Source organism: Aquarana catesbeiana, linkage group LG06, assembly GCF_042186555.1.
Source record: "Aquarana catesbeiana isolate 2022-GZ linkage group LG06, ASM4218655v1, whole genome shotgun sequence".
Lineage (NCBI taxonomy): Eukaryota > Metazoa > Chordata > Amphibia > Anura > Ranidae > Aquarana > Aquarana catesbeiana.
In genome coordinates this window covers 384,177,400-384,188,524 of record NC_133329.1, presented here as the reverse complement: position 1 = coordinate 384,188,524, position 11,125 = coordinate 384,177,400, and the positions used below count along the sequence as shown (strand labels likewise).

The 11,125-nt window shown below is 43.0% G+C and overlaps 1 protein-coding gene across 1 annotated transcript in view; it reads right to left on the bottom strand.

The window, feature by feature from the left end:
• Positions 1-8,429: 8,429 nt before the first annotated feature.
• Positions 8,430-11,125, bottom strand: part of OBSL1 (obscurin like cytoskeletal adaptor 1) — a 152,983-nt gene continuing 150,287 nt past the window's right edge. Inside the window, exon 27 of the mRNA XM_073634270.1 lies at positions 8,430-11,068. Within this exon, the coding sequence (XP_073490371.1) occupies positions 11,064-11,068 (5 nt within the window). The 3' untranslated portion in view covers positions 8,430-11,063. The remainder of the gene's footprint in view (positions 11,069-11,125) is intronic.

Below are 11,125 nucleotides of genomic sequence, written 5' to 3'. Positions count from 1 at the left end.
CATGGGTTCCTCTTTGGTGGTGGTGGTGGTGAACAGTTCTTCACACTCCTGAACATGACAGCACTTACATAGTTAAAGCGGAGCTCCACCCGAAAAAGGGTTCCACTTTAAGCACTCCTCCCCCTCCTATGCCACATTTGGCATGTAATTTCTTTTGGGGGAAGCGGGTACCTAGTTTTGACAAATACCCACTTCCAGTTATGGTCGGGCCACCTAGGCAATACAATCGGAAGTTCTCCTCTCTCCCTTCCTCCCTGCAATCTTCTGGGACATGTAACAGGTCCCAGAAGATTGCCTGACCATTTAGGAAGCGCAGTGAGACTCACACATGCGCAGTGCACACCCGGTTGTGAAGCCGCAAGCTGTGACAGTCAGGTGACCACAGTTGTAATGTCGGTACCTGGGAAAGGAGACAGAGAGAATCGAATGTTCAGGCGGCCACATCGCTGGTTCTGAGTGTGTGTTTATTAAAAGTCAGCAGCTACAGTTTCTGTAGCTGCTGACTTTTAATAAACACATAAATGACTGGAACTCTTATTTAAGTGTAAGCATCATTCTCTCTGGTAGTACTGTGAGCCCAGGCCAGCATGATGATGCACACTCAGGGGGGTGTGTCCATGACAGCCTGGGCTCACATGAAACAGCTTGGATAATACTGGGCATCATTCAACCTGGATACAAAGTGGTGCTGGATCACAAAGTAGTAAGTCTGAGGAGGACATCAGAGAAGCTGCAGTGGAAGTGTTTGGGCCAATCGTTTTTGTAACTGAAGTATAAAGATGGAGTAGGGCTTTTAACGAGTAACTCCACTTTTGTTGAGATAAAAATATTCCTCTCTGGGTGATCTATGTACACTGCAAGGATTTTAACAAACTTTATTGGAGAGTCCTACCTTTTGTTATTCTGGATAAATAGCGGCCTGTCTGTGTCCATGTGTTGAGTGAGTCTGTATGGGAGTGGTTTTGTAATTATTAATCAGCTGCTGTACCTGCAGGGCTCAAATGAGGAAAATTGCAAGGTCTGCATCCCTTTGGATGTGATTTGCTTTGGGAATATCTCACCAAAAATGACATTTTTATTGCAGGGTATACACAAAATTAATTTACCATACATTAATACTAAATACATTACCATAGAATACACATTATAACACTGCAGTGCCACCTACTGGTATAATGCATAAAGTATAATTCACAGTACAAAAGCAACTTTACATTACTTGCTGTTGTTCTTTTAACACACTTTAGTCAAGAAGGGTGAGGCAACCTGATCTGCTAGTTTAAGTTCATGCTTTTAAGGCTCGATTCACACTAATGCGTTTTTTGATGCATTTTGCAGAAATGCAGGGACATTTTTTAACATAGGTTCCTATGGAACATGTTCACATCAATGCATTTTTGTGCCTTTGTGTTTTTGGAAAGGGTTGGGGACTTTTTTTCCCGCAAATGCATCATTTTGCCTGTAATAGAATTCAATGGACTCGCATCCAAAATGCAAGTAACGCGTTTTTACTGCGATTGTGCCAAGATTTGTGTTTTTTTAATTTTTTTTTTTACACTGTATATAGCTGGTTGCTAAGGAGGGGGCCGGGGGGGCGGGAAGCCGGCCGCTGTGTCCTTGACAACCGATGAGTCATCAGCTGTCCGCTGGCTGTGGGGTCCCCCCAAAATCCATACCAGACCCTTATCCGAGCAGGCAGCCCGGCAGGTCAGGAAAGGGAGGGGACAAGCGAGCGCCCCCCCTCCTGAACCATACCAGGCCGCGTGCCCTCAACATGGGGGATGGGTGTTTTGGGGTAGGGGGGCTCTGTGCCCCCCACCCCAAAGCACCTTGCCCCCCTGTTGATGGGGACAAGGGCCTCTTCCCCACAACCCTTGCCCGGTTGTTGTCGGGGTTTGCGGGCGGGGGGCTTATCGGAATCTGGAAGCCCCCTTTAACAAGGGGCCCCCAGATCCGGAGGCCACGCCCCCTTCTGACATCACCGTCCGGGGCATGATGGTCTGTGGCGTCACAAGGGGGTGTGGCCTCTGGATGACATAATCCGATTGCCACACCCCCATCATTATTTAAGAAATGCAGGACATCGGCGCCAACAGACGCAGCATCGGAGGAGGGTCGTCGGCAGGAGCGGCAACATAGGAAGAAGAACATCAGACAAAGAAGACAGAAGAAAGAGCGCAAGAAGAAGCAGGGGGAGAAGGAGAAGACTGGAGGATGAAGATGGAGGAAGACCGGAGGAAGAAGCGGAGGAGAAGAAGAAGATTTTTAAAAAAGAATTGTCAAAAACTGTCTACTGTATTTTTTAACACTACACTATTTTTTTTTTAGTGAATGGGTAGGGGTACAATATTCCCCATACTCATTCACATGGGGGGGTGGGATCTCGGGGCCCCCTTCAAATTCCGATTAGCCTCCCGCCCGCAAACCCCGACAACCACCGGGCAAGGGTTGTCGGGAAGAGGCCCTTGTCCCCATCAACATGGGGGCAAGGTGCTTTGGGGTGGGGGGGCACAGAGCCCCAAAGCACCCATCCCCCCATGTTGAGGGCATGCGGTCTGGTATGCTGGGCTGCATGCTCGGATAAGGGTCTGGTATGGATTTTGGGAGGACCCCATTTTTTTTTTTTAAATCTTGGCATGGGGGGTCCCCTCCAAATCCATACTAGACCCAAGGGCCTGGTATGGACCTGGGGGGAGACCCCACGCTGTTTTTTTCTCTATATTTTTTAAGCCGGCAATTCTTTTTATTTTACATTCAGCGGGAAGCCCGCTGACAACTGATGACTCATCAATTGTTAAGGACGCGGCGGCCGGCTTCCCGGCCCCCTCCTTAGCAACCAGCTATATACAGTGTAAAAAAAAAACGCAAATCACGGCAAAAGCACGGTAAAAACGCGTGTCCAAAAACGCGGCAAGCACTGCAAAAAGCACTGCAGAAACACTCAAAAGCAACATGCATAGATGTGAATCGAGCCTTAGACCTTATAATGTTCATGCTTGTTCCAGGTCAGTACCTCACTAGGTAGTGAAGTCAGGATTATGATGACAACTGAATTTGAAGTGTGATTTAAAGCTTCACCAGAAATGTGTTAACGCTTGACACTAGGATTTTCATTACAGTCAATGGTACCCTTTCAAGCCTGAGCGCATTGTTGCTTGACACTGATCACTGATGTTTTGGCTCCAATTGATTTCACTGAGAGCATCTAAAAAACTCCCATAATAACCTGCATTTTCTTCACTAGCAACTAGCTTTCCGTTGGATAAATATATTTTGAAAAGTCTAAAAGGTGTGCAAAAATGACTGCTTAAAGCAGTAGTAAAGCCCACTTTGTTGATTTTACCTACAGGTAAGCCTTATTATATATATATAATGCGTATCTCCTAAACATGCACCGTGATGATGCATACAGTGCCTTGCAAAAGTATTCACCCCACCCTTGTCATTTTTCGTGTTTTGTTGTCTCACAACCTGGAATTAACATGGATTGTTCGAGGATTTGCATCATTTAATTTACAGAACATGGCCACAACTTTAAAGATGTTTTTTTTTACTGTGAAGCAAACAACAAATAGGACAAAATAACAGAAAAAGTCAATGTGCATAACTATTCACCCCCCTAAAGTCAATACTTTGTAGCGCCACCTTTTTCGGCTATCACAGCCCAAGGCTTTGGATAAGTCTCTATGAGCTTGCCACTTCTTACCACTGGGATTTTTGCCCATTCCTCCTTGCAAAACTTCTCCAGCTCCTTCAAGTTGGATGGTTTGCGCTTGTGAACAGCAATCTTTAAGTCTGACCTCAGATTTTCTATTGGATTAAGGTCTGGGCTTTGACTAGGCCATTCCAACACATTTACATGTTTCCCCTTAAACCACTCAAGTGTTGCTTTAGCAGTGTGTTTGGGGTCATTGTCCTGCTGGAAGGTGAACCTCCATTCTAGCCTCAAATCACACACAGAGTGGTACAGGTTTTACTCAAGGATATCCCTGTATTTAGCACCATCCATCTTTCCCTCAACTCTGACCAGTTTCCCAGTCCCGACTGCTGAAAAACATCCCCACAGTATTATGCTGCCACCACCATGTTTCACTGTGGGGATCGTGTTCTTTGGGTGATGTGATGTGTTGGGTTTGTGCCAGACAAAGCGTTTTCTTTGATGGCCAAAAAGTTCAATTTTAGTCTCATCAGACCAGAGCACCTTCTTCAATACATTTTGGGAGTCTCCCACATGCCTTTTCGCAAACTTAAAACGTGCCATTTTGTTATTTGCTGAAAGTAATGGCTTTCTTCTGGCCACTCTGCCATAAAGCCCAACTGTATGGAGCGTATGGCTTATTGTCGTCCTATGTACAGATACTCCAGTCTCTGCTGTGGAACTCTGCAGCTCCTCCAGGGTTATCTTAGGTCTCTGTGCTGCCTCTCTGATTAATGCCCTCCTTGCCCGGTTCGTGAGTTTTGGTGTGCGGCCGTCTCATGGCAGTTTTGCTGTTGTGCCATGTTCTTTCCATTTGGTTATGATAGATTTGATGGTGCTCTTAGAGATCGTCAAAGATTCTGATATTTTTTTATAACCTAACCCTGACTTGTACTTCTCAACAACATTATCCCTTACTTGTTTGGAGAGTTCTTTGGTCTTCATGGCAGTGTTTGGTTAGTGGTGCCTCTTGCTTAGGTGTTGCAGCCACTGGGGCCTTTTTAAAAAGGTGTGTCTATGTAATGACAGATCATGTGACACTTAGATTGCACACAGGTGGATATCATTTCACTAATTATGTGACTTCTGAAGGTAATTGGTTGCACCAGAGCTTTTTATGGGCTTCATAACAAATGGGGTGAATATATACGCAAATGGCAATTATCAGTTTTTTATTTCTGAAAAATAGTTTTATGTATACTTTTTTCTAATTTTATTTAACCAACTTATTGTGTTCTGATCCATCACATATAATTCAGATTAAAAAAAAACATTGAACTAAAGGCTGTAATATAACAAAATAGGTAAAAAGCCAAGAGGGGTGAATACTTTTGCAAGGCACTTTACTAGCACATTAAGCCATTGTCTTACAGGTGTTCTTTTTTCCTGCAGCGGTTTACTACCGCTTTCAAAAATGCTTCAAACACAACCAAAGACACTTAAAGGGTAAGTTCACCTTTGTACGCTTTTTTTTCCCTCTAAATTCCAGCTCCCCTATGCACCAATATAGCATTCATGTATAGCATTCATGAACCTGGGAATAGGTGGGTGGATGATGGAGGGTGTGTGCTAATGAGGTCGGCTGGTCAAGTCCTGTGTCATGACCTAAAGTCTGATCAGGAAGAAAGACATTACAAATGGAAACATCTGGAAACATGGATTACAACAAGAAAAGTAAGTGACTGTAGATTTAATGGAGAGCTTTGATATTTTTGCAAAAAAAGTACATGAATGCTATATTGGCGCATAGTGGAGCTGGAAAAAAAAAGTGTACAAAGGTGAACTTACCCTTTAACTTAGGTGAAGACGGGACCTAAGCAGAGAGGAGCTGTGATTTCAGGGTCTCAGTTGTGAACTCTGGATATGAATTTCTACACAATGGGGGAGATTTACTAAAACTGATGCACACGAAATCTAGTGCAGCTGTGCATAGCAACCAATCAGCTTCTAACTTCAGCTTGTTCAATTACGGTAAGCTTTGACAATACCTAGAAGCTGGTTTCTATGAACAGCTGCACCCGATTCTGTGTGTACAAGTTTTAGTAAATCCCCCCAAATGTCTGCATCTACAGTATTGTTTTAAAGCTCATTTCCAGCTTTTTATGAACATGCATATGTACATAGTCTGGGCACAGGTTCATTTTAACCTCTTCAAGTTGAAAAAAACTCACTGAGGGGTAAATATCACTTCTAATGCCGCGTACACACGGTCTGACTTTTTGGCTACAAAAGTCCGACAGCCTGTCCGACATACTTTCGAATGACTTTTGGCGGACTTGCGGCAGACTTTCTAACGAACGGACTTGCCTACATACGATCACACAAAAGCCTGACGGATTCGTACGTGATGACGTACACCGGACTAAAATAAGGAAGTTGATAGCCAGTAGCCAATAGCTGCCCTAGTGTGGGTTTTTGTCCGTCGGACTAGCACACAGACGAGCGGATTTCTGGGTCCGGCGTAGTTACGACATAAAGATTTGAAGCATGTTTCAAATCTAAAGTCTGTCAGATTTGCGGCTGGAAAAGTCAGTTGAAAGTCCGGGGAAGCCCACACACGATCAGATTGTCAGCCGTATTTTATCCGTCTGACTTTTGTAGACGGTAAGTCCGACCGTGTGTACGGGGCATAAGAGTCCAAAAGGCTCATTATCACCCCGAGAATAGCCCTAAGCAGCCCAATCCTCTTGGGAGTGTGAGATCAGACCAGGTGTATGATCAAACAGTTAACAGACATTCATGGTACTAAAACCAATTTCTATCAATTTTGTATTTGGGATTGGGAGAATAATTCTGATTATTATACAGTACTGCACTCAATAACATTTTGATTGTTGAGAAAGTGAAAAAACAAGCAAACACGGAGGCCAGAGTGAGAGGTTTATTAGCATAGGCAGAAGAGACATGAATATAGGCAGACAATGTGAGATGAATATTGGGTTATGGTCACTGGGAGGATGCACATCTCATCCGTTTAGCAGTACACTGAATCACATCAAACATTCCTGTTATTCGCAAACATACCCACGTCTCTGAAACTCTTTTTCCATATCAAAATACCATTCTGCACTTTCCAGTACGAAACCTAACTAAATAAATACTCAAATTCCAGCTCATTCATACACTTCCACTTTCCAATGCGTAGTTTATCCCTGGACATTATCTAAACAGCAACCACTAAAAGAGGGGGTCACTAAACTGGATGGAAGTATGACATAAAAAGGAGTGTGGTTGGATGGATGAGACTGTGACTGTAAAATATATTGGTAAGTTAAATGTCTAATTTGTCTTTTTTTTTGGATATCTTGGGGAACAAGATTGCTACATGGGCATTTCCAAAAAGTGAAAAGTTATGGTGGTTCCCAACCTTTGCAGGAGTGCGGTACAAAACAGGCCCCACCCACTTCAAGACACATCTAAACTACATTCCAATGTGGAATGTATTTGCTTAATGCCTTACGGCCCAACCCATGGGTAGAATCCTGAAACAGGGGCTCCAAAATAATATATTTATTTTCAGTGAATAGTGAGAAATGATGTTCCTTCAATGAGTTTCATTTGAGAAACACATTTACTGGGGTCAAGAAACAAAGGAAATTTCCCAGTTAGGATCTCAAAAATAGAGTATTGAAACTGGGAGCCACAAGCTAAAGGCTTTGCACTACCCGATTAACAGAACCACTTAATAATACTAGAACTGGATAACCCAATGTCCTCCAGATATTGAAGAGTGTCTGCATCCCAATTCAGCTGCTGTACAATATGGACTTCATTGGGGCCTATCATCTCCCTCCATTCCTGACTTCAAACAATATAGTCACTTGCACTATAATGCAATTGAAATATCTCCTGCTGCAAACATGATTACTTTGATAGCTTGATCAGATATCCAAGTCCAAACAACTTTATGATCCACACATCCTCTATTGATGTAAAATTAACTCTGGTCGTTATAGGTTCCCATCCTTGGTTTCTTGCACCATTTTTTTTAAATATTTGATTCACATTTTGTGTAGCTATTTTGTAATGGGAAAGCCATGAGGAACATTGGACCTTGACATTTAGAAATCGTGTTTAACAGCAAAGACCTACTGATGGTTGGTTACGGTCAGCAGGACAGTTGAGTAGTATTGACTTCTATTGCAGTAAGGTTATCAGTACAAAGATAAGTTATGTGGTAGCCTGCAAAATGACAGCTCTTACTATGGGTGGACATACTTCCAAGAATAGTATGGGTTGCCTACATATGAAGTTAGAAGCTATTTTGTTGAGTTAACTAATATCAACAAAATGGATAATAATGAAAACCATTAGTAGATATAAGTCTTCCCAATTACTGATCTCGCCCAATGAATACCTAGCATAAACAGTTTCAGTGATAATATTAGTCTTTTCTTAATGTGTCTAAAAAAGGCCTGTATTACTCCACAGCCACCAATCCATATGTAAACCATCCATGAAAAAATACCATGCTGTCATGAGCCTGTAACGCTCCTGATCCTTGATAACTGCTGGTCTCATCCCAGCATCCTGGTTTTGGCTGTGATACATTCTCCCTGTCTGTTTGTCCTCCTGCAAGGTGATTAATGTGGTTAGTCTCTGGGTGGAGACCAAACCTGATTTATGCCAGCCAAGCCTGCAGTCTCATGCATGTGATAGCATGTGTAATACGTGCTCAAACCCTCTGTCTGTCAGTCTGTCCTGCTCTACTGTTTGGATCCCCTGTTTATGACCTCGGATTGGATATCATCAACTACCCTCTGAACTCTGCCTGCCTTTTGACTACGGATTGGACCCTGACTACTCTAAACCTTGCCTGCATTGTACCTGGACTGTTATTGAACCACTCAGCCTCTCTGCCAATTGCAAGTACCTGTTTGCTTTGCTCAGTTTGCGCCTGCCTCCGCGCAGTGGCCAGGCACCATAGCATTGTGTCTGCTTGCCATATGGGAAAGGGAGCTGCTACAGGCAAAGAACACAAAAGCTAGCTATAGTGTCTGACCATCTGCGTTAGGGGTAAGCATGACAAATGCAACCACATAATACCTATTGAAGTCATGATGGCATGACAAAATGGCCATCATGACTCGCATAAGTCATAAGGAACTAACTATTTTGGTGCCCTACAGGGTTCCTTCCTCAAGGTGACACTTTTGAGATCCTAACTGGGAAACTGGGTAACCCAATGTCCTCCCAATCCAGCTGATGTACAACATGGAAACATTGGGGTCTATCATCTCCCTCCATTTCTTGACTTTAAATACTATAGTTACATGTACTATAATGCAATTGAAATATTATCTGCTTCTGCAAACATGATTACTTTGATATCTTGATCAACTATCCAAGTCCAAACCACTTTATGATCCACACATTTATATATCCCCAGTTTACAATAGGCATTCTGACCCAAGCCTAAGGCAGCCTGAAATATTAATAAGTAATCTTGGTGGTAGGTAAGCACCTATAGCTGTGAGGGGGATCCAGACTTTTTACATTTATAGTCCACTTAAGGCCTTTATGAATAGGAGCATAAAGTGGCATGAGGTACTTTGACTATTGCTATGAATTCTAAGAATGATGTTATTGCCCTGCATTAGCAGGAGTTTACAGACGCAATTACCCCAAAAGCATTATCCCAGGACCACCAATTTATAAGGAACTTGAAATGACCTGCAGGGAGATGGAGCTTTGATTGTGTGGCTGTAAAGGAAGTCATATCTCAGGCCCCTGGGGCTCTAGGAATTTAAGAGACCCACTGATTTGGAGAGGTGGACATCAACTTCCATCCGATCAATGTGATCCTAAATATGCATGGTCAGATCAGAAACTATATACAACAATATTTCTAACCCAGTGTTTCTGAACCTTTTTTTCAGTCTCGAGGCACCCCATTCTAAAATGTAAAAAACTATTCTAATGGTTTTACATAATGCAGCAACATCCACACATGTAGGACACCAAACTTTAGAGGTGATTAATTCCTCCAAAGCAAATACACCTTTGCACACTGATTCTGACTAGTATTTCAATGTTTCTCTTCTTCCTTAGCTTTTCTCCATCACTCAACTAATGTGATCCCAGGGCTGATGGACTGGGGCAGGGGAGCAGCAAACAAGGATGCTATGCAGGCACCCAATGTCCTCCTCATCAACTGGTGACGTCATTGGTTGTTAGAGCGCCAGCATCTAGAAGGTCGTAATGGTGTACAATGAAAACCTGTAGCTTTTTGTAGTTTTGATCCACCGCTGACTTGTGTACAATTTTTGGGCAATTTTTAGGCATTTTGCCAAGGTGCCCCCGAAGAAACCTGAAGGCACTGAGCACCTTGGTTGAAAAAGGCTGGTCTAACCCCAATCCATCCAGCCCTAGTCCTGATCCTAAACCTATGCTACCATTTTTGCCCAAATGGCTAAGACACTCAGGCACATTCTCACAGTAAGGAACTCTCAGGGATAATTAAACACATGCACTACTAACCCACTCAAGCTTTCATTCCAGGCAAATCGTGCAATGTTGTAGTTGAAACCTTCCAGCTGTTCTTTGAGACGTGTATTGGGGTCACCAAGCATTCTGCCATTTTAAAATTCCTTCTATTTCCAGATAAAATGGACTTTGATGTTGGGGCCTTTAGATGGCACGTTGGCCTAGTCTACAAGTGGTCAGAAGGTATGATAATAGACATGAACTCCTAGGTTTTTTTTTGTATAAACCTGGAAAACATTGCAACCTCTACCTTTCTCCTCCCTTTAGCGCATTTCCTCTTTTATGTTTCCACACCCCTAAAGACGTGCTGTATAGAAATTATGAATTTAAGGCTGCTGGTGCTCAATTAGTCATCAAAGGAACACATGGAGTGAACTTTCTCTTTAGAAATCTGATTTAGAGGATTTAAATCTAATGTATTGTATGGAGTGGGGGCTTGTGGCTGGATCGAAAATTTCCATTCTGGCACTGCCCATCCTAATACTTCTGCTCTTCTAGTACTTGTCAGTCTCACTCAATTCATTCTCAATCACATTCCAACAATTCCTCTTTGTCACTTGCCACTCCACTGGGCTGGGCGCTTTTCTGAATATACCTCTCCAATCCTGTGCTTTGTTCAGAGTCTGGTAGGCAGGAGGGCAGAATGATAATAAATAAATAATAGGAGCGGAGGGTAGAAGGGTTTATAACCCGTGTCTAATGGCTTATAAAAAGCTTTGCTTAAACCAAACCCTCATCCTGGTCTCTGGGATGAGCGCAGCTCAACCTTAAGCGAGACTGGGGACAAATGAAGACAAATGAAAGGTCAGGGGTGGCATCTACACAGGAAGAAAAGGCATTGCTGGCTCCTGCAGGCTGTGGCTGATGCAAGCAGCTTTTCCTATTCTGTGGGAAAAAAAAACAAATATACTGTTAGGTTGTAATTATGATGTATTATGCTTT